General features: G+C 43.5%; 1 protein-coding gene across 7 annotated transcripts in view; it reads left to right on the top strand.

The window, feature by feature from the left end:
- The window catches only part of LOC119966127 (MAGUK p55 subfamily member 6-like), a 161,179-nt gene that overhangs the window by 35,910 nt on the left and 97,456 nt on the right, over nt 1-27,813 (top strand). The window contains exon 1 of one of the 7 annotated variants that reach the window (XM_038797379.1): nt 22,120-22,146. The exons of the other annotated variants lie outside the window; for them this stretch is intronic. Within the exon in view, the coding sequence (XP_038653307.1) occupies nt 22,137-22,146 (10 nt within the window). The 5' untranslated portion in view covers nt 22,120-22,136. Of the gene's footprint in view, nt 1-22,119; nt 22,147-27,813 lie in introns of those variants that run through there. 7 annotated transcript variants of the gene reach the window in all.

Here is a 27,813-nt window from a genome sequence, read left to right as displayed (position 1 = left end):
TTGGTTGCCTAAGTCTAATTTTTGTTTTCAAATCCATCCATGGCCTCGCTCTTCTCCAATCTATGTAACCTACCTACAACCCTCTGTGATTTTGTGCTTCTCCAATTCTGGCCTCCTGCAAATCTCTGGTATAAATCCCTCTACCATTGGTGGCTGTGCCTTCAGCTGCCAAGACCTGAAGCTCTGGAAAGTTCTCCTTAAATCACTCTGCCTTTGAACACTCTCTCCTCTGAAGATGCTCCTTAAAACCTACCTCACCTGTCCTAATATCTCCATGAGTGACTTGGTGCCAGATTTTGTTTCATGCAGCACCTTGGCATGTTTTATTATATTAAAGATTATATTTAAAAGCATGTCGCTAATATTGTAGCTGGACTGAATTTAGTCAGCACAGACCAGGGATAAAGCCTTTGATCTTCCTGGTCTGTGGCTCAGCATTTCACCAGGCATTACACTCAGCAATTAGTTGAGCACTGATGCGTATTAAATTCACTTTATCCATCTTTTAATTAATTCATCTAATGGGAATAGTGCTGAAATTTAAGTCATGTCTGTTTTAAAATTGTTAAAACTGAGCTTTTATACTTCATTTTATAACATCAATTCTACCAGAAGCAATAAATAATTCTGAACTAGGGTGAAAATGGAAATTTTGTTTCTTCACAAGGTCTCAGCTGGAAATAAAGGGCATGATCTAACTAAAATACATTAGAGTTTGTTCTGGGTTCAATTAGCAGATGTTCCCGGCTGTACATGGCCCGGCAGGGAATGCCCCCCCAAAGGCATCAGTTCATGAGCTGAGGAGCTCCGGGATCAGGACGCTATTTAAAAATGATGTCCTGATCTCTCAAACCCCCCTCAACAGACCTGTTGGAGGGGGGGGGGAGGGGGGGGGGCTGCACTCCCAATCCCCAGCGTGGGCAAACGCCAGCTGGGTACCGTGGCACTGCCAGGGTGCCAGTCTGCTTGTGTCAAGATTCCAGGGTGGCACCAGCAATGCTAGGGTGCCAGCTTGTCTGGAGACCGCCCACCCGGGTGTCTCCGATCGTCTGGGAGATCCCGAGTTCCTGTTCTGCCAAGTCCAGTTTGTGGGGATCGGTACTACATGGTACCCAGCCAAAGAGGCCAGTAGATGCCGGGTAGTCGTTGGATTGTGCGGCAGTATGGCTGGGTGGGTTCTAAATTCACTTAGGCATGTGAGACTGGGTCCCTCCCACAATGGGACTGTGATGCCTCACGACATTTGGTTCAATCCCACGAAGCATAATGGCCATCGGGAATCCAGGTGGAGGCCTGTCCCTGGATCTACCGGTCACGTCTCGCCAGGGTTCAGGCAGGCTGCGGCCGGTAGATCGCGCCCATAGTTAGCCTTTCAATAAGATGTCATATTTGCTTGATCATCTGATGAGGGGCTGACGCACCAGCATTTGTGGTGAGAGCAAATATTGCGAGTGAAAAATCCTTCTTCAAAATTGAAAAATAAATCCATGTATTTTTCTCAGCGTTTCGCAGCTCTTGGGCATGAGGCCGGATGTTGTGCTCCATTCGTTGCCCTGTGCCCATAGATTTGAGTTACCATTTTTTATTCAAAGACGTATCTGGTTTGAGTTAAATATGAAAATCTTTGCAGGTTCTGAAGATCACTGAGATCAACCATATTATGGTGAGCATAAAAATGTGTGCTTGTATATAGAAAGTTCGTAGGAGGAAGACTTAATCTCAAAATAAATTGTTCCATTGGAGTCAGAAATTTATTGCAGATTTGTCAATGTTCCAGGAGCCTGAGGACCAGATCAGTGTGTCAGAACATGAACAAGCAGTGCATGAAACATACATTTTAAATTCCTTGTGCGACTCTCCAGTATGGAACCAAACATTCCGAAAGATTGCAAGTTGGAATCTTTTAACATTCTCTGTGCTGTTCTCTGACACCTCTTAAAATTGACAAAAGTATCTGCACCCTCTGGCTGCTTGCGCGTTGCTTCCTTTCAGTCCATTACACCTTGATATCAATTGCTACTCTTGTCCCTCCGCTGCCCACTCTGCACTTTGCTGCTGTGTTTTGTGCCACCTTAAAATGCTGTGCCTTCTACTTGTATAATTATTTAATATGCACTGATATAATTTATCAGGGTGCATCTTCCTTGTAATTTAATCTGATATATGTGATCTGGCAATGTACTTTTCCAATGCGAGATTGGAATACTATTTCTGGTGTGCTGCCTGCATTTTCAGCCATGGGTAATATTAAATCCCTGGTCCAAGAGACCGTTTCATTATACATGATCAGTAAGTTTTCATTTGTAAAATGCCTGCTTAGAGAAACTATTTTTTGTAATACAAACGTAAGGGAGGGACAGCTTGAATTATAAAAGGTACTCCAAAGGTGGCGCTCATAATTTCACTATTCAAAGGGGGAAGTGTGGGGAGTGGCGAGTTTTGTGACCATAGCTGGTGGCTGCATGAAGGTGACTGCTCTGACGTGTTGTCATGGAGCAAGCGTGGAAGCAAGGATGCATCATTCTGGAGGGCTTGAATGGCTGGGGGAATTAATAAATTGTCCAGGGTGGAAGGAATGGGGAGTTAATTGGGTAGCTATAAATAGGTTTTCAAAATGAAATACAAGCATCTGATCTGTGGAGTTTGTGCTGAGCATGGATCAATCAGCAATATTAACCACATTACAAACTCTTGGTGCAAAGCCAGATTTTAAATATATATACATCTGCCCCACTTAACTGCTTGATGCTGGGAAACCCTAGCTGCAGGAAACTGACCAGTTCTTCCAGACTGGCAGGAACATCCTTCAAAAATGATGCAATGGAAATTAAAAAGCACTTCCACGGTGGTATTTTTTTTTCCGAATTAGGTGGTTTTATCTGTATTCAGCAGGCCTTTTTCGGCTTCGGCACTAGTGACGTTGGGGAACTGAAACTATCCTTTTACACTGGTTGAATGTATATAGATGATGCTGTTGAACAACTAATTAAAAAGAGAAGCAGTTTACAAGATGACTTAAAAATCTAGATTTGAATCCAGCCTAGCCTGATGGGATGTAGGTCTCCCTCATGAGATTGTCTATTGTACATGTGGATAACTAGTGTAGGAAAACTTTAAAGATCACCTTTATTTAAAGCTTCATCCTGCATCTCAGGATTATGTATTTGAGGTGGTACATTGCCAACAAAGAATTCCCAAAAGTGGGAAAGTTTCCCAACACTGCTATCTTATCATGCATACTTAAGAACATCAAAATTGTGGCCGTCCTAAGCACTTAGTGAGCTGTCTTGCATTAAATGTATCTGCATGGTTTAGTTTTTTAATAAACCGGCAATTAAAAATAGCTCTGCAAGCTCTGTCAAAACCTTGTTTGCCTGAAAAGGTGCAATGTGCCACAAAAATGTCCTGCAACACTCTTAATTTGCTATTTTTAAACTTTCTAAGAGTTGTCCTTTATGAATGCAGAATTTTTGTTAACTAAGCAATAGAAGCTTTTCACACTTAGTTTCTTCCTCAAGGAGATTCTCCCACTTTCTTCCTCAAGGAGATTCACCCACTTAGTAAACTTGCATTTAGAAAGCAATAAATGTCTCAAAGGATTGATCAGCCAAACAATATTGACAGAGGTGGTTTCAGTTTGGAATGGGACAGTTTAAAATTCATTACAAGCAGTGCTAACCACAGTCTTGGTTGATTTTAGCCAGATACAGAACAAAGTGCTCTACTGTGTTTGAGCACCGTGCCTTATTTCCAACTTAAACAGATCCATTTTCACACCAGTCATTCTTGCATCCTCAGGCAGTCTGCTTCAAATATGGAATTTAGTCCAAGTTAATCATGCCAGAGTATTAAGCTTTGTACTAAACTTTCAAATAGTCATGTAGAAGTCCTGAACATTGAAAACTGAGAATCCTCTATTTTATCAGTAATATTTTCTTTCGGCTAACTTGATTTCTGGTTTCTGGAGGTATTAAAATGTTCCATGGCCTTTCTCCCCCACCCCCATTAAAAGTGTTATTGAATTCTGGAAAAACTTTCACGCTTGTAGGTTTGTGACAAATTATACATTGCACTTGGTATAGCATGTCATTACGTATGACCAAGTTCCTCATCCAAGGACCCATGATGTTTGATCTCAAAGATCTGTAAAGTTCTTGCATTTCTGCCTGGAGTAAGAATTTCTTTACTACATTAGTAGCATGTTTGTGTTTATATTTTGTACATTTTTCCTTTGGGTAACTCTATCTTTCAGAAGTTGCAAATTTTCAGGCAGTCTTTTGCAGGTTTAAATCACTGAGCCTACAGTGCAGGTCTTGGGAGTTCAAGATATTTTGTAAGCATCAAATGAGTTCTTTTTTTTTGATAAAAGGAAGCAAGTGTAGTGACTTGGCGTTTGAGTGCAGCCATTGGACAGTCTTTTGGGATGTTGAAGAAAGGGATTGCTAATACAGATCGTGAGAGGTTGATGTCTCATTGCCAAGCTAGTTCTGGGAATCCTCTCTCCTTTTGGGCAGAGGAATGGGGAGAAAGAAGCCTTTCTTGTGTTAACCTAATGATGCCTAATCTCCTTCTGTATTAATATGGGAAGACTTTGCATTTTGTATAATTCATAAAAAAGATACAATTTATTTTTTAATTTGTGCCAGGCTAGAAAATGTCATTATTTGGCATAATACTTTTAGTTATTATGGACCATCTGTTGAAGATACAATAGACCTTCCTATAGATAGGAATTCAGCTAACTTTAATCTACCCATTGAAATACTTAAATGCTATTGGTGGTACAGAAATCATTATTCATTTTTTTTCTTTAAAAAAAATATTTAGAGTACCCAATTATTTTCTCCCAATTAAGGGGCATGGCCAATCCATCTACCCTGCATATCTTTGGGTTGTGGGGGTGAAACCTACGCAGACATGGGGAGAATGTGCAAACTCCACACGGACAGTGACACAGGGCTAGGATCAAACCCAACCTCAGCACCGTAGGCAGCTGTGCTAACCACTGAGCCACCATGCGGCCCCGCAATCATTATTGATACAGACTGCTCTGATACAGTTTCTTGATGCAATGCTTATAAATTGCTATGTTGTATGACTTAATTTATTGAACAATTTACCCTTGTTTCATGAAAATAATCTTTGTTATCAAGAGTATGCTGAGGCAAAATATTAGCATCAGACCATGAATATTTCTGGCTAGTAGTTTTGAGACGTTATGACCAACATCTTTGCTGTTTTTGATCTGTTTATGGGCGACACCTGAAAAATGACATTTACTGTCCATCCCTAGTTGCTCTAAGAAGATGGCAGTCTCATTTCTTGAACCATTGTATTCCTATGGTGATGATGCCTTGCAGTGGTAAAGAATTCAAAGTTTTTAAGCCACTGACTATGAAGGGATGGTGCTCTGTATACAACTGAATAGTGATTGCCCACCATGGACCCGGGTTCGAATCCAACCTCGGGTGACGTTCTGCACGGAATTTGCACGTTCTCCCTGTGTCCGCGTGGGTTTCCTCCAGGTGGTCCGGTTTCCTTCCACAGTTCAAAAGATGCGCAGGTTAGATGGATTGGCTGTGCTAAATTGTCCCCAAGTGTCCAAAGTTTAAGTGGAGTTATGAGGATAGGATGTGGGATTGGGCCTAGGTAGGGTGCTCTTTCGCAAGGTCTGCGCAGACCCTATGGACCAAATGGCCTCCTGAACTGGAGGGATTCTATGATTGTTTTCTACAATTACAGGGCTGGGAGGGACAATTGAAGTAACTTTGACAAGTTCCTTGTACAGGAGTCTTGTGGTGGTTTTCATCTCGTGAAGGGGAAGTGATTAAATGGCCTGACTAATTGCATAATTGGTGTGTCTTTTGAGGGAATTCTGAGCGATTGCTCAGTAGATTTGTCATAGATACCCCAAATCTTTTGTTCTTGCAGCCATGGTATTGATACGGCGAGTCCATTTTCCAAGATAAGATATGGTAAGATAAAGACGCCATAATCCCAGATGACCAGAGGCTGCTTTTCCCCTGTGAGGGAGAAAGCTGACTGGTGGTGGTTTAACCTGAAGATTACCACATCTGGGGCAAGGTTGAGAAGGCGAGACCTTCATGAACAGCCTCAGCCGGTACAGGAATTGAGCCCCGCTGCTGGCTCAATTTATTCTGCATCATAAACCCAGCTGTCTACATTGATGGTGGCATCTTGACATTAGTGTTATTAGCTCATTCATTCATTTTTTGCAAACTCTCAGTGGTTATATTTTGGAAAATATTTTAGGAACCTGTGCTTTGCTGTTTGAAAATGTATTCATTCAATCAAACTTGGGTAGTTGTACTTATTGCCCATTCAATATTATCTATGGAAAGCTTTACTTGTGAAGGAAAATAAAACTCGCTGAGAGAATCTCTATTAAAATGTTAAGGTAAAGCATTCCAACAATTACTTTACTTTAAAAATGGTCTTTCAGCACAATAATTTAAGGTTTTTGTTTGCAAAGTTTGCATAATAGCATAGTTAGTGTAAAAAGCGTAGTAAGATGATGCTTGTCGAAGTTCTGTGTTCTGACTGCCTGAATTTGGCAATCGGTAATCCACCAAGGCTGCTCAGAACAAGCATGGACTGCAGAAGCTGCTGCTGGTTTCAATGGAGTAATGACGGTGAATACTCTCCGTTACTATCATTTTGCTTTTGATAAATTATGTATTCCACAGGTATAATTTTGGTTGAATTGAAATACCTCTTAAGAAAGCTGCCCACAAATGTCTATTGATCTTGGCATGGAATTTTCCTCTCCCAATTTAAATATGGCAGCAAGCCAAGGGGATGTCTTGGTGTGCAACAGCACTGAGGTCAGCAAGCAGATCAGCAGCTCGTCACATTAATAAATTCAAGCATAGCAAACCAGGCAATCATAAGCACTTATTACAGTTAAAACTGAAGGATATTTTCAGATCGTGAAACAATTGAGAATGATTGGGGTAAGGTGGAAACTACAACAAGGATTTTTTTAAAAACCCATGTGGAATTTTTACTCATTTGTGGAGAAATTTGACATTTCACAAATAAAAAATTGGCTTCATACAACTAGTGAGGGTGTTTAGCAGTAATTATGAAGTTAGTATGCTGTTTAAAAATCCAATTACATTTTGTTCAACGCCACTTTTATTAAGGGTTTTGTAGTAATCCACGGGAGGCAGGAGTTCCGTCACCACACCAATATTTATTTACAATAATGATATTACAGGAGCAGCTACAAACAGTGCTGCTAGCAGTCCAGTCAACATAAGACTGCTCACAAAGCCTACACAGGTGGTTATATGGGCCCCCTCAATGAGCTATCATTGAGGGAGCTCATACTCCAATTGGCCAACCAATAAAGCCAATTGGAGTTCATTACACCCCTCCCCTCCCCAAGGTCCGAGGAATTCCTGCCAGCTGGCATTCCTCTGAGCTTCTTCCTGCTCCTCATGTCTGGGTCTGTCACCTCTGTGTCGTCCGCCGGGTCGTTCTCCGAAGTGGGCGGGGTGTACCTTATAGGTGCCCGTCTTTTCCTTGACGACCTCCTTGGAAGTTGTTCTTCCTCCTCCCTCGGGGAGAGGTGTCGCGGCGGCCTCGTCGAGTGTGTCCATCTCCGACTCTAATGACTGGATGACGGGGTCTGGAGAAATTGCTCGGGGCTGGGTTGTGGGTATCCTTTCCGTCTGGGCTATCCCAGCTTGAGGCGGTCCTGCTTCGCCTGGTTTGGGTCAAGAATTATGGGAATGGACCAACGTGGGTCAAAGGCACGGTAGAGTCCCAAACAGGGCCCATATCCTATGACAGGGGTGGGCAAACTTTTCCGTGCAAGGGCCACATTCAGAAATTCACAATTTTAAAGGGCCGCATAGTATATTAAGTAAAATAATTACTTCACCCGGTTATGATTCTGGGCGCCTCATATAGAACAGTACAGCACAGAACAGGCCCTTCGGCCCTCGATGTTGTGCCGAGCAATGATCACCCTACTCAAGTCAACGTATCCACCCTATACCAGTAAATAACCCAACAGCCCCCCCCCCCCCCCCCCCCGACATTAACCTTGAAAAAATTTTTTTTTTTTTTTTTTAATGACTTGGTGGGCCGCATAAAGACCTTTGGCGGGCCGCATGCGGCCCGCGGGCCGTAGTTTGCCCACCCCTGTCCTATGAGGTTTCAATGGGCGTCCAGGTGTGGTTCCGCTGCCCTTATTTGGTCTAGGTGTTTCTTCAGCACCTTACCTCCTATTGAAACCTCATAGGATATGGGCCCTGTTTGGGACTCTACCGTACCTTTGACCCACGTTGGTCCATTCCCATAATTCTTGACCCAAACCAGTGCCCCCACCTGGAAATGTCCCTGCTGCCGACTATTATCATGCCCCCTGCATTGGGCCTCCTGTTGTTTCTCCACTTTCCCCGTTAAATTTGGGAAAAGGAGACTCGGCCTCGTTCGCAGCCGCCTTCCCATTAAGAGTTCAGCTGGCGGTATGCCCGTTGTGGAATGCGGTGTGGTCCTGTAATCAAACAGCCAGCGGGAGAGCTTTGTGTCTATTGACGCTGCCGGCTGCTTCTTGAGTCCCGCTTTAAGTGTCTGGACCGCTCTCTCTGCCAGGCCGTTGGTCGCTGGATGGTAAGGGGCCGTTTTGATGTGACGGACTCCGTTTTCCTTCAGGAATTTTCCAAATTCCCCACTTGTGAATGCCGTTCCGTTGTCCGACACCAATACCTCCGGAAGTCCATCTGTTGCAAACGAGGCCCTGAGCTTTTCAATTGTCGATGATGTGCTTGACGTGTTTACCCGGTGGACGTCCAACCATTTGGAGTGGGCGTCCACCGTCACCAAAAACATTGAGCCCATGAAAGGGTCGGCGTGGTCAATATGCAGGCGGGACAACGGTCTGCCTGGCCATTCCCACGGGTGCAATGGCGCCGCTGATGGCACTCTTTGCCCCTGTTGGCACTCCTGGCACCGACGTACCAAGGCTGCTATGTCTGTGTCCAAACCTGGCCACCAAACGTAGCTTCGAGCTAGCATCTTAATTTTAGACACCCCTGGGTGTCCGTGATGTAACTCAGTTAAGATTGCCTGATGGCCCTGAGCTGGGACGATTACCCGGGCTCCCCATAATAGGATACCGTCTTCTATGGTTATTTGGTCCCTTCTGCTCCAGTATGGGTGCATCTGGGGCTCCACTGGTCTTTCCAGTTCCCCTGTTAGCAGTAAATGCTTCATCTTGGCTAAAACTGGGTCTTTTTGCGCCCACAACCAAATATGTTGTGCGTCTACTGGTAGGGTGTCCAAAAAATTTAGTCATTACTGTCTCCTCTACTTTTGGTATTTGCGGCGGAGTGTCCGGGAGGGGAAGTCTGCTCAAAGCATCTGCATGTACTACTCGCGTTCCCGGTCTGTGCTCCAGAACATATCTATATGCCGCCAGTAGCAATGCCCGGCGTTGGATTCTAGCTGATGCAATCGGGGGTATTGACTTGTCTTCTTTTAATAACCCTAATAACGGCTTATGGTCCGTCACTATGGTGAATTTCCACCCGTACAGATACTGGTGAAATTTTTTTACTGCGAATATCACCGCCAGTCCTTCCTTCTCGATTTGGGCGTACTTCCTCTCAGCCATCACCACGGTCCTTGAAGCATAGGCTATTGGCCGTTCTTCCCCATTCCTCCTCTATGGGCTAAGACGGCTCCTACCCCATATGGGGATGCATCACAAGTGACCACCAACTCCTTCCTTGGGTCATAATGCTCTACGACATTTTCGGATGACAGCTGTTCCTTAATGTCCCTAAATGCTCGGTTTTGGCGGGTGGACCATTTCTATATGCCCCCTTTTTAGTAGCTGGTGGAGGGGTTCTAGGATAGACGCCCTATTTTCAATACATTTTCCATAATAGGTTACCAACCCTAGAAATGATCGTAACTCCTGGACCGTGGTGGGAGCTGGGGCTTCTTTTATTGCCCTTACTCTGTCTTCTAATGTATGTAAGCCTGACTCGTCTACTTTATATCCCATCCTCGTCGCCACTTTAGTAATCCACGGGAGGCAGGAGTTCCGTCACCACACCAATATTTATTTACAATAACGATATTACAGGAGCAGCTACAAACAGTGCTGCTAGCAGTCCAGTCAACTTAAGACTGCTCACAAAGCCTACACAGGTGATTATATGGGCCCTCTCAATGAGCTATAATTGAGGGAGCTCATACTCCAATTGGCCAACCAATAAAGCCAATTGGAGTTCATTACAGGTTTTTAACAGCAAGACTACCAGCATGAAAGTGAAAGTTCTTATCAATTCAGTTAATTTCAATTGATTGCAGTCTGGAGTTGCTGCAGCAGCAGAAAATCTAGAGAAGAGTCGTGGATAATAATTCCAGGTTCCAGTTATTCCTGGATTTCCACATTATTCTATGCACACGTGGATTCCAGAAATTGCTGCCTGTTTCAGTGGCGTAGTGGCAGTGAATGGTCTAGGTGCAACTAACGTTTTGCTTTTTTATTAATAAATGATGATGAGTTTCACAGTTATAATTTTGGTTGAATTGAAACCCCTGTTTAAGCATTGAAGAGAGACAGAAAGCAGAAAATTTGGGTTTTTGGATGTGTGCAGCTGAGAGCTCGTGAAGACTTGAATATAGTTGTTTGAAACTTTGTGTGCTGAATAAAATGTAATTGGGCAGCTCCTGATCTTTACATAGCCTTTACATAGAATTTACAGTGCAGAAGGAGGCCATTCGGCCCATTGAGTCTGCACCGGCTCTTGGAAAGAGCACCCTACCCAAGGTCAACACCTCCACCCTATCGCCATAACCCAGTAATCCCACCTAACACTAAGGGCAATTTTGGACACTTAAGGGCAATTTATCATGGCCAATGCACCTAACCTGCACGTCTTTGGATCTGATGACCCTCTCCCATTTTTAAAGAACAGACAGGCTCTTCGGCCCTCCAAGCCTGCGCTGACCATGCTGCCCGTCTAACCTAAAACCTTTTGCACTTCTGGGGCCCGTATCCCACTATTCCCACGCTATTCATGTATCTGTCAATACGCCGTTTAAACATCACTATCGTACCTGCTTCCACCACCTTCTCCGGCAGTGAGTTCTAGGCACTCAAGACCCTCTGTGTGAATAAAAAAAACAACTTCCCGCACACATCTCCTCTAAATGTTGCCCCTCGCACCTTAAACATATGTCCCCTAGTAATTGACTCTTCCAGCCTGAGAAAAAGCTTTTGACTATCCACTCTATCCATGGCCCTCATAATTTTGTAGACTTCTATCCGATTGCCCCACAAGCTCCATCATTCCAGTGAGAACAAACCAAGTTTATTAAACCTCTCCTCATAACTAATGCCCTTCATACCATGTAACATCCTGGTAAACCTCTTCTGTACCCTCTCCAAAGCCTCCACATTCTTCTGGTAGTGTGGCGACCAAAATTGAACACTGTATTCCAAGTGTGGCCTAACTAAGGTTCTATACAGCTGCAGTATGACTGATGAAGGCAAGTGTGCCGTATGCCTTCTTAACTACCTTCTCAAGCGGCATTGCCACTTTGTGGAACACCACTAGTCGCAGCCCTCCATTCAGAAAAGCACCTTTCCACTGCTACCCCCTGTCTTCCATGACCGAGCCAGTTCTGTATCCGTCTTTGTTCTGTGAAAGGAAATTAGTTTTGAGTTTTGCTGAACTAAACAATCTGATCTAATTTGTTACATACGCAAAATGTTGTCTGTTGCCTCTATTTCTTTCTGAAATGTTATTAGTTGTTTCTGTAAAATACAACAAGGGAATTAGAGGATAATGGTTGACTCCTGAAGGGATTGTCCAAAATCAAAAAGAAATTTGAATGATCATTTAAAACTAATCTGGTGCAACATCAAAAAAGTTATCAAAGTCTGGAATAGTATCATTTAAAACTGAAAGTTGGCAGCATTTCTGACGAAGTTGATAATTTTACATTGATTTTATTTGTTTGGAGAGATCTGTCTGTCTCAATTTTGAGACTGATATTTTTTTGATAGGTGTTCTGTTAATGGTTCAGTTTACAGGCTAACTTTCCACTTGCAGTCATAGACTGTGAATCATGGACAAGTAGAATAATTTCTCGAGCAGATTTTCACCTTTGTCCAAGCAGTTCTACTTTTTAGAAAGTTTGGTGTAATATGATGTATTTCTTCAGAAATGCTTTTGTATAGAAGATAAAAATTGGATTTAGGCCGTGGTTTTCAAACTGTTGTCGACAAACGACCGTACATGCTCATGTAAAAATGGATTTGTTTAAAAGCGGTCCCATACATAACGTTTCATATACTTCCTGTGAAAGTCGACCCTAATTTTTCAGGAAAAAGTTTGATTAATTACTTGCCGATAATTGTTACAGTTCATTATTTTAAAGGCACATGTGGGAACCTCTTCCCTCTGCCAATTCTAACAGCAGTTTCCCAGGTCCGTTGACAAGACTATAATGTGTATCATATGATCTATCATGGTGTCTTCGAGAAAGAGTAACGAGTATGCAGCTCAGTTTAAACTGGAGAGAAACAGTGGCAGAATGGGTTAACGAGCATCGGCAAAATAGGTCACATCACCGGCCGAACCATTTGACTCCATGTGCTCCGAGAAGCAAAGAAAGGTAATATTTCAGAATTCAAGGCCAGTGCCTAAGATGGTGGTGTGCAAGATTTATGAAAAGGTCCACTTAGCACCTCGTGAAGAAACACAAATTTCAGTGCCTGCCACCTGAACTCAACAGTAAAACAATAAAATGCCAGCATTTTGTTAACTGATACCTAGGGCAAATTGGATTTCCAAAACTGACCTGTATTGGAAATCTGGGCGAAGCAACAATAACTTTGACATCCCAGCAAGAAAAATTGTTACCAAGATTTGTGGAAAAGCCATCCTTGCAAAGATGACTGTTCATGACAAGATGAGGTTCAGAGTCATTTCATTTTGTATGGCAGATGGCACAAAATTGCTGGTGGTGATATTCAAGTGCAAAGATCTTCCAAATGAGAAATTTCCATATGATTCCTACTGTGCAGAACGAGGCTGTTCGGCCCATCGAATCTGCACCGACTCTATGAACAATCACCCGACTTCGGCCCACTCCCCTATCCCAATAACCCAAACTAACCTGCACATATTTGGATACTAAGGGGCAATTTAGCATGACCAGTCCACTTAATGCACACCTTTGGACTGTGGGAGGAAACCGGAGCACCCGGAGGAAACTCATGCAGGCAAGCGGGGAAAGTGCAAACTCCACACACAGTCCCCCAAGGCCGGAATTGAACCCAGGTTCCTGGTGCTGTGAGGCAGCAATGCTAACCACTGTGTCACCTGCTGCCTGAAACGTAGTTGTCATGGATGAATGAAGGTAGTTGTAAGAAATTAATCAAATGGAATTTGAGAGCAGGAGGACAACATAGTAATTACTCCCCCAAAAAACCGATCTGTGCCTGTTCAAACCCCATCTTGCTGTAGTCCGTAATGTGAATCAACCAGCACCGACATGCAAGTTATCTCCTGTAGTCTTAAGTGTAGTTATAATAATCTTTATTGTCATAAGTAGGCTTACATTAACATTGGAATGAAGTTACTGTGAAAAGCCCCTAGTCGCCACACTCCAGCACCTGTTCAGGTACACTGAGGGAGAATTCAAAATGTCCAATTCGCCTAACAAGCACGTCTTTCAGAAGTTGTTGTGTGAGGAAACCAGAGAGCCTGGAGGAAATCCACCCAGACAGTGAGAACATGCAGACTTCGCACAGACAGTGACTCAAGCTGGGAATCGAACCTGGGACCCTGGCGCTGTGAAGCAACAGCGCCACCCACTGTGCTACCGTGCTGTCCCTCAGATGTGAGCATAAATAAACCTCTCAAGGACAGTATCTGGAAAAATATGTAAGAATTGAATGTTGTGGAATGGTAATGATGCTGAGGTTGCTAGTGCTACCTGTGACGATGAGGAAGATTTATATGTTATGTGAATGGGTCAAATTCTTAATTCATTATGGTGTATATTTATATTGTGTTAGATGCGATGTATACAGTTTGTAATATTAAAACAAAAGTTAGGTACTTAATATGAGTTGTTTAGTTCAGTTCCATTTTAGTTCATTCCATTGCCACCACCTTTTTTTGGGTCCAAATCAGGCACACATGCCAATACCTCAAAAAACATTATCCCTGTAAAGTTGGCCCCATTACTTTTCAACTTTTATTAGTCTCAAAAATTCTACTTTTACACAAACATGTGTAATATCTGTGACTCGGGCGATGGTGCATTATTCTTCCATGTCCTCCTCAACCTCTCCATAGGGGCTGGTTTAGCACAGTGGGCTAACAACTGGCTTATAATGCAGAACAATGCCAGCAGTGCCGGTTCAATTCCCCTACCAGCCTTCTCGAACAGGCGCCGGAATGTGGCTACCAGGGACTTTTCACAGTAACTTCATTGAAGCTTGCTTGTGACAATAAACAATTATTGGGCAGCACGGTTTTAACCATATTTATTGTTGATGGCACCAGAATATTTCAGCAGCATCCCTTAATATGTTTTCAGACTTTCCGTCTGGCCCAGATCTTTCGGTCAGTGGCGGTGGCTACACCACCCATTTGCCATTTAATCTTGGGAGCCGTTGCACCTTCTGATCCTGGTTCCAGTTTAAATCCAGCAAAGAACAGAGACGGGAGACCAAGTCATGACCAAGCAATTGGAAATTTCAACTTTCACGCATCACCCATGTGCGCCTGCCGGGTCTTCTCTCGTGTTCTCAAGACACATTGGCAACTTGTGCGAAGTGGCGAATAACCCAACTTATCGCAAGATTCAGGCCTCTGTGTCACATCGTCATCGGTGAACCACTGTTTTCCCCCAAATCGCACTGTGAAGACTAGCACTAATGCTTTTCTCCTCCACTACAAGCTTCTGCTCCATTTCTGCTGTCCAGCCCCTCGTACAGGTTCATGGGATCATCCAGCACAAGAAGACCATTCAGACCATTATATCAATGCTGACTTTTTGATAGACTATCCAATTAATCTCCCTCCCATGATCTTTTCCCATAGTCTTAATTGCCCTTTGACAAACGAGGGAAACTTGACTTTTTTGGTACATGGAATTAATTAGATGAAATCCATTTTTTTTACTACTAATAAATGCTTTGTTGATATAGTCACCAAGTAATTGCAGTGGAGCTCTTACTATAATAAAAATTTGACTCCGCATTTGAAAATTATTTTTCTACAGGTATCATAGCAACTCAAACTCTGCTTTTGGAGCTAATGGGCGAAATGAGCCACTCGAGTACACGAGTCCCAGTCATTTTATTATCCGTTAGGAACAAATAAAATTTCCTGTTTATGATTGACTCGCGCTATTATGTAAAAAAAAAAATTTTTAAATTGTGCCAATTCCATGACAAACTGATTTTGTGAAATCACTTAGGAAATCTGCTAGTTTGATTTGGTTTCTTCATCATCCATAGAGATCTTCCAGTCCTGTTCTCCAGCCACAGCAAGAACTTTTCAGCTCCGATTAGCTATTGGACTAGAAGTGAAGAATCCAAAAGTGGTGATTTAAAGGGCAATGGATTGCAGATTTTGGATGCCGAATAAATCAATTAATGTTTGCAGCACCTAAATACAGTATATGCATGTATATAAAACACATTTCAACTTTTCTAGACCTGCACCTTTTGGAGTGGATGATTGTGAAGGATCACCTGCTAAGAGGTCTGCAAAGGCAATCCTCTTGAGTTTATCTTGCAGCCTGTGTGAATGTACTGTGTTTCTGATGGCACCAAATGCAGCAGTGTAAGTGGGCAGCTTGCCATGTGGAGAATCTGTTCTCTGCAGCAGGAGGTCCTCATCTCAACGTTTGATTCAATTCTGTTTTGCTTGTGTATTAAACTGAGAAAAGAAGTGGTAATTATTTTTTAATGGGTGTAAGAGTACTTCAGTTTGTATTTTGGAAACTTGACAATTGTATTGTAGAATCATAGAATCATTAAGCACGGCACGGAAGGTGGTCTTTTTGTCTGTCATATCTGTACTGGCTCTCTGTAATAGCAATTCACTGAGTGCCACTCCCCCATCTTTTCCACTGTTAATCCTTTATCTTCAGATTCTTTTAATTCCCTTTGAAAGCCGACATTGAATTTGCCTTCACTGTACACTCAAACAGTGTTATCCAGATTCTAACCACCCTCTACATAAAAAGCTTTTTCTCTTGTCGCTATTGCTTCTTTTGCCAATGACCTTTTAATTAGTGTCTTCTTCTTCTCATCCTTCCACCAACATCTATCTACTTCTGCATTGTGATTTTGAATACCTCTACGAAACCTCTCTTAGGAAAACAGCCCTAGCTTCTGCAGTTGATCTATGTAACTGTATCCAGGGATGAGGGACTTTGAATGAATCTTCCCTACAACCTCTCTAATGCCTTCACATTCTTCCTAAAATGTGACACCTAGAACTGTACACAATTCTCAGCTGAGGCTCATCAAATATTTTATACAAAGTTTACCATAACCTCCTTGCTTTGTCTGCGTGGGTTTCCTCCGGGTGCTCTGGTTTCCTCCCACAAGTCCTGTAAGATGTGCTGTTGGGTGAATTGGACATTCTGAATTCTCCCTCTGTGTACCTGAACAGGCAAATGTTGTGACTAGGAGATTTTCACAGTAACGTCATTGCAGTGTGAATGTAAGCCTACTTGTGACAATAATAAAGATTATTATTATTCTATGCCCCTATTTATAAAGTCCAGCACCCTGAATGCTCTTGTAACCGTGCTCTCAACTTGCCCTGCCGCCTTCAATAATTTGTGCACATATTTTCCACTGGTTAGAATCCATAAAATACTTTTAGTGCAGAAGGAGGCCAGTTGGTCCATAGATTCTGCACCGACCCTCTCAAAGAGCATCCTTACCCCCCCCCCCCACCCCCCCCCCCCCCCCCCCCCCCCCCCCCCCCCCCCACCACCTATCCCCGTAACTCCACCTAACCGGCACATCTTTGTGCACTAAGGCAGTGTTTTTCAAATTTTTGTTTTTACTGGAACCTATTTTTACCAGCCACCCTTCGCGACCCATGTCACCCGACCGTCGCGGCCCATGCCACCCGACCATCACGGCCTACCATTTCCACTTACCTTTAATGTGACAAGTGAGCCTGCTTGGTCCTCATGACCTCACGTATTTTGACAGTCAATGTTAAATTTCAGCTCGGGACTTCAGCTGATGAGTGAAGTTCTCACTGCGTCCGTTGAAAAAAAATTTGTCCTCGCATTCACTATGCTAAGTCTTCAAATGCCTTTGAAATTTTGAGAGTTTTAATCTTTCATTTGCCAGTACTTCCCTGAATATAACACTCTGCATCTTGATTTGCAGTGGCACAATGAATAAAGACTTGTCTCAAGAAATCCTCTTTATGCTGCTTTGTTCCTTATTTCAGCTTCTTAATAAGTTGTTCACCAGAGGCCCTGGAACTCACCCCCGCACTGCTGGTAGCTACAAAATGGAGGAATCTTTCTCACCATCCAGAGCATGTGATGTCAGTGTGCGGGGTGCATGACCTGCTCTCTGTCACTGCTTGTAGAGAGAAGACGCCATCAACTTTATATTTAAAAAAAAAAAAAAAATCTGCTCCTAGGTCAGTGCGCTGACATCAGGCGGAGGCGGTCTGTTTCTGGGTTCCGGGCCTGAGCACTGCTGAGGCGGCATGCATGCGCGGATGGCTGGCATTCTCCAAGCCGGTTGCGGCCGTTGAGCACTTCCTCTCGCGATCGGGAACACCTCGACCGATGGCCCACCCGACACCTGTCTGTGACCCAGGTCATAACCCTGGGTTTGAAAATTACTACACTTAAGGGGCAATTTTTAGCATAGCCAATCCACGTAATCTGGAGGAAACCTGAGGACCTGGAGAAAACCCACGCAGACACTGGGAGAACATGCAAACCCCACACAGTCACCCAAGGCTAGAATTGAACCCTGCGCTGAGGCAGCAGTGCTAACCACTGTGCCACTGGGCTGCCCACCAGTTCTTTTCCTGCACCCCTGCTAACATTATACCCTTTAATTCATATTGTCTTACCCTATTCTGCCAAAATGAATCACTTCACACTTCTCTACATTCTAAGTTTCATCTGCCATTTGTCTTTATTAATTATCAAGCTTTATCCTAGGGCGTCACGGTGTCACAGTTGCTTCACAGTGCCAGGGACCTGGGTTCAATTCCCGGCAGGGGTCACTGTACAGAGTCTGCAAGTTTTTCCCGTGTCTGTATGAGTTTTCTCTGGGCGCTCCGGTTTCCTCCCACAAGTCCGTAAAGACGCGTTTGTTAGGTAAATTGGATATTGTGAATTCTCCCTCGGTGTACTCGAACAGGTGCCGTAGTGTGATATGTTAGAAGTCTTCCCATGCGGAGTTCTGAAATGAGCGAAGAACATCTGAAAAAAATTAAAAATACATTTGTAATCATGTTTTCCTAGATGTTCAAGTGGGTAAGGGGTATTTAAAAAAAAAAAAAAAAAAATTATATGTTTGTATGATATTAACATCCAAAATCATCAGGGTATTGTATATTTCGGTTCAAAAACAGGATAATGCTACTTTTATGCTAACGTTTTTCTAATCTATCCAAGAGTACAAAGCTCAAGCTTAAATACAAATCCATGTCATCCTTGAGATGAAAGAGCCGTATTCTTCTAATCCACTCTGCACCCTGCTGCTGTTAGCAATTTAAGAATTCAATGCCGCTCCGGTGCTAGATACACTTTTATAAGCTGCATTCTACTTCCTTTCAGTTTGGGATTCTGATTTTGAAATTAATTTTATGCATAAAGTGTAAAAGTGAAATCTGTTATACAGCTGCACTTCTAGATGGAACAGATTATTGTCAAAGTCGCTATAGTTGGGACTAGTGAACAATTTTCCCATCTGGCAAGCTGGTTGTATCAAAGTAGATTTTATTGTATTACAATAATTAATCTGTACTTGAATGCATTAAATGTCGATCTCTTTGCACAGTTTGATGAAAGGTATTCATAGTATTCCAGACCTTCCCTGTGTGCATTTATGCTGAGTTACTCATAAAGGCTTTGTGATTTTTGTTACAGCTTGGTATTGTGCTATTGATACAATATCTATAATTCAGCAGGGCACGTTGCTATTGAACGAGTTGGACTTTGTCCAATCGTTGGCAAACAATGTCAGATGGTTCTATTGATGTTTTTAACTCGTGCTTTACTGTGGGAGTCTTTATTATTTAATATTAGTGCAGCCCATACTTTTCAAGTTTTGGCTATTTGATCGCTTATTTGCCTTGGTGTCTTGAACGTTTTTTTTACTCATTTCGCTTTCGGAGAAGAAGTCCAACAGATTTGTTTCGAATCACTAGCTTTCGGAGCACTGCTCCTTCCTTGGGTGAATGAAGAGGTGGGTTCCAGAAACATATATATATATCTATATTATATATATTATATACATAGACAAAGTCACCATCTGGTCTGGGCTTGCGAAATTATACCAACTGTCCTGGTTTCAGACAATTCACACATCTTTAACCTGTGATTATCCCTCCCCCCAGTTGCTCCAACTGGACCTGTAAAGACTTAATTACCTGCAAAGACTCTCATTCAAAGTATCGTCTTGCATCTTTGACTTTGTCAATATATATGTTTCTGGAACCCACCTATTATTCACCCTGAGGAAGGAGCAGTGCTCCGAAAGCTAGTGATTCGAAACAAACCTGTTGGATTTTAACCTGGTGTTGTAAGGTTTCTTACTGTGCTCGCCCCAGTCCAACGCCAGCATCTCTGCATCTTATCTAAACCTGTCATAGGTTTGTGCACTTCCATCAGATCTCTTCGCACCCTCCTTTGTTTCAAGGCGAATAATCCCAGTTTCTCCATCCTAACCTTTGTAGCTAAATTCCTTTGTCTCCGAGCAATTCTGGCAAGTCTGTGCACCTTCTCGAAGACCTTCACATCTTTCCTAAAGTGTGGTAATCCAAAATGGATGCCTAGCTAAGAGCTTTATAAAGGTTGAACGTAGCTTTCCTGATTTTGTTCTCAATAGCTTAAAGCCCAAGATCCCACACACTTTGCTATCTACTCTCTCAATATGTCTTGCCGTCTTCAAAGGTTTGGTGGATTTTTCCCATATTTGTTCAGTGTCAGACTCTGACTGCAACTCTAGCTTTCCAGCTGCACGGCCAGATTAGAGCCGACAATGTCAGTTCCACAGAGATCGAGGCGCCCTTTAAAATGGCATCTCGATCTGCATAGAAAATAACTCCCCTAGTGAACATGCCCACCCCTCCCCCCGCCCCGTCACCAGGGCTCCTTTTTGTGGATGCATATACATCCGCATGGAAAATTGGAAAACAAGATCTTGCCGTCGAGAATGTAGTTTCCTGATTCTCATGGGATTTTACGCCCGTGTTGCCATTTTCGCTGACGGCTAACATGGGTGCAAAATCTCTCCCTGGACATGTAACTCTCTCCCGGTTTCCTCTGTCCCTGCATATCTTTTAAAACTGTACCAATAAATAAAAAATAGCCTCTCCTTGTCCCTTCCTCATCACCTCACCCTGCATTAAATTCCACCTGCTTTTTGTCCAGGTGCAGTTGAATGTTGTCATCCTTACTGTTAACCACATTTCCAGAGTTGGTATGATTAGAAAATGTTACTCGGTATTTTGATATCCAAGTCATTTATATATTCAAAAAAAACAAGCACTAACCCTCGAGAATCTCCACTGTTTACCATCCTTCAGTCTGTTTACTTGCACTAAAGCTCAATATTTCTGTCCAAGCTGTCACTGGCCATCCTATTTCACGAGCCTGAATTTTGCGAACTAGCCTTTACATGGGACTTTGTCAAACGTTATCTTTAAAATCTGCATCTTAAAATGTGCATAGATAAAATTCACATAGATCGCATTGCTTTCATTGACCTTTTCTGCTACTTTGAAAAATTCAGTTAGATTAGTCAAGCATGATCTGTCTTTTACAAGTCTACAAGTGGGTTGTCCTTAATTAATTCCAAGTGCTTATTGATTTTTTTTTTTTGCTGCTTGATTGTTTTTATACCTTGCCAACCACTCATGTTAAACTAACTTAACCTGTGGTTGTACCTTTTTTGTTGATTGAAACTGTCACATTTATTACCTGGCACCTTCCCTGTATCTAGCGAAGATTTAAAATTGTGGCAACCTCTTCCACTCCCACTTCCTTCAGCAACTTGGGCTGCAAACCATAAGTAACTAATCAACACGTTTACCATTTCCCTTTCTGTATTTACAATATTAGCCTCCAGATCTGTTTTTAAAGGGCCCCTATTGGCCTCAGGTTCCCTGGCGCATTCCAGCAGAGCTCCCACAGCGCCAAGACTGCCCCTCTGTCAACTCCACCGTCAGCTACCTGTGATACCTACCTCCCCAAGGGCAATTGGGAGTAGACAATGCAAGCTGTCCCAGCCAGAAACACCCACATTCTGTGAAAGAATAAAAACAACACTTTAGCCTGGAGCTTTTTGGCTGCAACTTGCTGAGATGGAGTTTGGATTTAGACCCTGGGGTTGAACTCTCGTTGTTCCACTTCAACTTCTGGTCCGAAAGTAAGGTGCATCCGTTTAGAAGAAGTCCTGTTCTGTCCATGTGCCTCTTAGCCAACCCTAATGTCAGCCTTGTGGCCAGTTTTCATGCAGATGGGTTTGTGAGCTGTTGGAGCATTGGAGACAAACTGACATAAAAGTCTGAGAACACGCACAAACAGACTCAAAAACAGCATCTTCCCCACTGTTACCAGACTCCTAAACGAGCCTCTCCTGGACTGACCTGATTAACGCTTCACCCGATACCGATATTATGTAGTTACATTGTGTACCCTGTGTTGCCCTATTATGTATTTTCTTTTCATGTACTTAATGATCTGTTGAGCTGCTCGCAGAGAAATACTTTTCACTGTACCTCGGTACATGTGACACTAATCAAAATCTATTCATGCTCAATGTTCATACACGTGCAGGAACCAATGGACAGCAGTCTAGTACTATTCTGTTTTTTTTTTTTGCAGGTATTTGGAATAGATCAATGAGTCAAGGTACTTCATTCAAATGCAATCATCCTGTGAAACAGTTAACAACACTTGTTTGTTTTTCATGTCTATTTGTGCCAGAAAGATGTTTTGAGTAATGTGAATGCATTGCAGTTTCCGTGTCACAAAATTTTGGATTGGCTGGCTTTACACTAAGACAATGGCAAGCCTGAAGCCGTATGAGTGACTGGATAAGCCAGTGACTGCAGGTAGATTATAGGCAAAATTATGTAACCGAACCAGCTTTTAACGGCCATTTTATTGTGGGGTGGTGCTGAAGGATTTTTTTTTGACGTTTGAAGGGAATTAGTAATGTGTGGCTATATTATTAGTACCAAGTGCTGTAATATACCTGTTTGATTCTCAAACTTGATTTAGTTGATTGCAACATGAATCCACAAAAGGCATTTTCATATTTATTAGATTGAACCAAACATGGCTCAACATCCAGTTTGAAAGGGTGAAGAGTGGATCTAAAACTATAAGGGGAACTCTATGGGCATGAAAGCTGAGCTAGGTGAAACAAGTCTGGATATTGGGCCAGGGGATACATCGATAGAGAAGCAATGGCAGACATTTAAGGGGATATTTCAGAATAAGTATAGTCCTGCTCTGGAGAACAATTCTGAAGGGAGGAGTCACCATCCATGGTAAACAAAAGAAGTTGAGGAGAGTATCAAACTTAAGGAAAAATCATATAAGTGTGCAAAAATGCATGGCAGGTCAGATGATTGGCCAGCATATAAAGAACAGAAAGTAGCTAAAAGGTTAATCAGGAGAAAGAAATTAGAGTATGAGAGAAAGCTAGCTAGAAATGTAAAAACAGATAAAAATTCTATAGGTATTTAAAAGGAACAGAGTAAATAAGGTGAGTGTTGCTCCTACAGAGAGGAGTTAGTAGTAGATAATAAGGAAATGGCACATTAAATAAACAAATATTTTGCTCCTGTCTTTCTGTAGAGGATACAAGAAACATTCCAGTAATAGCTGTAAATTGGGAGGGGAGAGGAACTTGGTATAATTACAATCGCTAGGGAAGTGGTCCTGAGCAAACTCCTGATGGGCTTCATCCTCGGGTCTTGAAGGAGGGGGCAAATTAGATGTGTTGGTGTTAATTTTCCAAAATTTGCAAGATTCAGTAAAGATTCCATCAGACTGCTAAGCAGCAAATATAACCCCTCTATTTAAGAACCGAGGGAAGCAGAAAACAATAGGCCAGTTAGCATGACCGCTGTCGTGGGAAAGGTGTTGGAATCAATTATTAAAGAGGTTATAGATGCCCCCTCACGAGCTCAAGCTAACTGGGGAGAGTCAGTATGGTTTTATGAAAGGAAAATAGTGTTTAACCAATTTACTAGAATACTTTGAAGGAGCAGCATGTGCTGTGGATAGAGGGGAAACTCCAGTTTTTGGATTTCCAGAAGGCATTTGATAAAGTGCCACTTCATAGGTTATTGCAGAAAATAAAATCTCATAGTGCAGGAGATAACACATGAGGATGGATTGAAATGTTGTTGTTTGACAGAAAAGAGTGTATGCATAAATGGGTCTTTGTCTGACTGTCAGAATGTGAGGTGTGGATTCTTGCAAGGGGCTTCCTGGAGCCTAGACCTTTTCAATTTTCCATCAGTACTTTAGATGGGGGGATCGGAGGCATGGTAAATAAATTTTAGACGGCACAAAGATGAAGATGGATAAGAAAGTATGTTGTAAAGAGAACAGAAAGAGCTTGCAGAGGGATGAGTAAGCAAATATCTGGCAGATAGAGTATAATAGGGGGAAATGTGAAGTTGATCACCTTGGCAGGAAGAATAAAAAGGCAGAGTATTACTTAAATGGAGTGCAAAATGCCATGGTGCAGAGGGATCATGTTCTTGTGCACAAAAGGTTAGTATGCAGTAGAGGCATGTAGTCAAGGATGCTAATGGATTGCTATCCTTTATTATGAGAGGAATTGGACACAAGTAAGGATCTTATGCTTCAGTATACCGGGCATTAATGAAATTCCATTTTGAATACCGTGTGCAGTTTTGGTTGTCTTATTTAAGGATGTTAATGCATTGGAGGTGGTTCAGAGGTTCACCAGTATGAGTGGGGTGGCTTGTAGGTTGGAAAAGCTGGGCTTTTTTCCACTAGAAACATGAGGAGTGACTTTACAGTGGACTAAACAGCTGGCTTGTAATGCAGAACAAGGCCAACAGCACGAGTTCAATTCCTGTACTAGCCTCCCCGAACAGGCGCCGGAATGTGGCGACTAGGAGTTTTCACAGTAACCTCATCAAAGCCTACTTGTGACAATAAGTGATTATTATTATTGATTGAAGTATACAAGATCTCTAGCGGTATTGACGAGGTAGACCTTGAAAGGAGATTTGCTTTTATGGCTGAGTCCAGATCAAGAAGGCACCGTTTTAAAATTAGGGTTCGCCCTTTTGGGACCAAGAAGAGAAGAAATTGGATGCGATTCAGCCAAAATTTCTCTGCGGTAGTGAGTTGGAACTGCTAGGGGTCCTCCGGTTCCTCCCTGGCATCCAACCCCTGCTGGTCTGGCCCCTCCTTGTCATCCTCATCCTTCCACCCTGTCTGAGGTGGTCGCCCCACTAATGTACCAGGTTGTGGAGAACACAGCTGACCAACATAAAGCGGGTGGCCCTCTGGGGCACCATCGGAACCACTTTTTGAGCAGATCGATGTGCCGCTCAATGGCAGACCAGGTGATCTCAAGGCCCCATTGTATCGGGTCTCTGCATAAGTCACAGGCCTCAGTACTGGAGTCATTAGCCAGATCCTAAACAGGTACCCTATACCTCCCAAGAACCAACATGATCTTAAGGTGGTGGCTGCACACGAGGTGGAAGTTCATGGAGTGGAACCCCTTCCTGTAAATGTAGGACACTCCCTGATGGCTTGGTGAGTGCAAGGCAACACGTGAAGTCTATCAGACCCTGGACCTGGGGCATGTTGGCAATGCCAGAGAATCGTGCTGCCCAGGCATCTTGTTGGGTTTGGTTTGTGTCAAAGTTGATAAAGGTTTCTACCTGGTCAAACAGGACATTCGAGACCTGTCGAATGCACCTGTGTGCTGTAGTTTTAGAGATGTCACACAAGTCCCCACTCGAGCCTTGGAATGATCCTGAGGCATAGAAATTCAGGGCTGGCCACAGAGAAAGGGGGGGGGGCTCCTCTACGTGGTGCCAAGTCTGCAAGGGTATGGCACGGGTGCCACACTGTCTGCTTGTTGAGGTGGAGCCTCCTGCAGCGCACTCTATCCATTTTCTTGAAAGACCAACGATGTTTGTACACCCTGGGCAGTTGCGGACCTCCCCCTCTGGGTCTCCCTCTGGCCTGATGGGTGGCCAGCCCCTTTGTGAGAGGCGGTGTCCTGAACATGAGCCACTGCATCAAGTCTCTGTTGATGCTGCTGCTGCCTTCCGGCTTCCCGGCCTGCCAGCAGCACCATTAGGTTTAGTGAGGTCCAAAATATTGTCCATACCGTTCAATATCTGTCAGGAATTGGGAGAGTGTGTGAGACTGACACCACCTCCCCAAAAAACCTGGCATGCCCTGCCCGCGCACAACCAGACGTAGCAGGGGCACTCTCACCGGACCCCACAGCCTACACCCCCAAATAACCGCACATAACGTTACCTGGACCGGGCGCAGGTCCCCTCCCCGTTGCACGCGTCCATTCTCCGGCTGCGGACATGTCCTGGGGCTGGGGTCCATCTCCTGGGTGTTCAGATGTTGGCTGCTGCGTCTGTGGTGTTGCTTCCCGCAGTGTTTAGGAACAGTGCCCAGGCATCATGGTTGATTGGGATGCTGGGCAATATCTCCCACGTGCTCATGGCATGCCCACCCACTGGAATCCACTTGGGATGTGTGAAGTGCTCACTTAACCACGATTGCCAATTCCATTCAGCCTTCTGACTCGCAGCAAGAGGCCTCCGGGGTCAATAGGAGTTGTCAATAGGAGTTATGGGCGGTCAGTAGGGCAGACAGGCAGGAGCCCAGCAGAGACCCCCCCCCCCCCCCCCCCCCCCCCCCCCCCCCTTCATCCCAACCAGTTGTCCCACCCCCCTCCGAGCACAGGGGCAGCAACCACAGTGCCCTGGGCTCTTTGGCCAGTGAGTGAAAATGGCTACTCACCTTCTCGGGTCCCCGCAGCAGCCTATCCTCCTGGTTCATGTTTTTAAAAAGGAGTACTAATCGACGCCAGCGTGAACCCTTGCTGGGGAGGCTGTTGGATATGGGGTGGTTCCCATTAATTGTATGAGAATCGGTCTTGAGTAGTGAATAGTGATTTCTAGCCATGCTATGGCGGGGTCCCAATTTTGCCATACTGGAACCGGCCGGTTGCATAATTAACGGTTTGGCACCCGACATGGTCCTCGTTTTTGGAGCCTCCCGCTATTTACCAGCCTCGTCTCGTTCGCGTGCAATGAGGCTACTGAATCGCGTCCATTGTTTCTCAAGAGGGTTGCACGACTTTGGAGCTCTGTGCCTCAGAAAGTGGTGGAAGTGGGTTCACTGAATTATTTTAAGGCGGGGTAGATAGATTCCTATTAGATGGGGGGGTCAAAGGTTATCGGGGTAGATAGGAATGTGAAACTCAAACGCATACTGATTAGCCATGATTGCATTGAATGGCGAAGCAGACTCAAGGGGCTGAATAACCTACTTCTGTTTTCTATCTTTGTACGTTCAGCACCTAAATAGAGCATAATTTCATCCACTAGATACAAGGCAGGTAAAGTCCAGGTCAATTTCCAAGAGCAATTTTGCTTTCCCAGGCGAAATCTAGTGTAAAAATCCACAAATATAACAGGATTTTACAGGATGTGTTCTGGTGACTATGGCTGGATTATTACAGGATACTTTGGTTCTTTAATGTTTTTGACTTGAATTTCAAATTTGCATCCAACGGCAACTCTAATATTTTTATAGCACATTCTGTGAAAACTCTCCGTGCTGAATTAGTGCTCCAAATATTATTTGTTCCTTAAACTTGAGGCATCTCAATCCAACCACCGGAAAAGTTATCCAGTTATTGTTGTTTATGGGTACTTGCTGTGTTTACCTGCAAAGCAAGTGATTATCTTAGAAAACAAATACATTGGTGTAAAGTGCGTAGGAATGTCCTAAAGATGTGAATGGGGTATATAAATATACTTCTGAAATCCCTCCCTTTTAATGGAAAAACTGGAGCTTGTATCATAATAGAAACAAAAAATGCTGCATGAACTCAGCAGCATCTGTAGAGAGAGAAAAACAGAGTGAATGTTTTGAGTCTGTATGAGTCCCCTTCGGAGCTGAAATGGGGTACAAATATGATGGATTACATGGCTGGAAAGGGGAGTGGAGAAGGTGGAGCAAAATTGAAGGTCAGGGAAAAGTCAGAGCTACGGAGATATTGACAAAGATGTCATGGACACAATACCAGGGGAGTGTTAAGGACTAATGGTGCTGATAGTGGCTTAAAGGTTAGGTAGGAGAGTTTGTTAATAGGAGAATAAAGGTCACTGCTCGGTGAAAGCAAAACTAAAGAACAAGTGACAGTTGGCCCTGTGGGGGAGGGGGGGGATTTGTCAAGGGGCAAACCAAGAAAACAAAAAAGGGGTGAAGATGGAGAGGCAAGTTCACGGTCTAATGTTGTTGAACTCCGTGTTGAGTCCA

This window comes from Scyliorhinus canicula, chromosome 5 (assembly GCF_902713615.1).
Source record: "Scyliorhinus canicula chromosome 5, sScyCan1.1, whole genome shotgun sequence".
Lineage (NCBI taxonomy): Eukaryota > Metazoa > Chordata > Chondrichthyes > Carcharhiniformes > Scyliorhinidae > Scyliorhinus > Scyliorhinus canicula.
The sequence above is the reverse complement of the archived record's forward strand: the minus strand, read 5'-3'. Positions and strand labels throughout refer to the sequence as shown.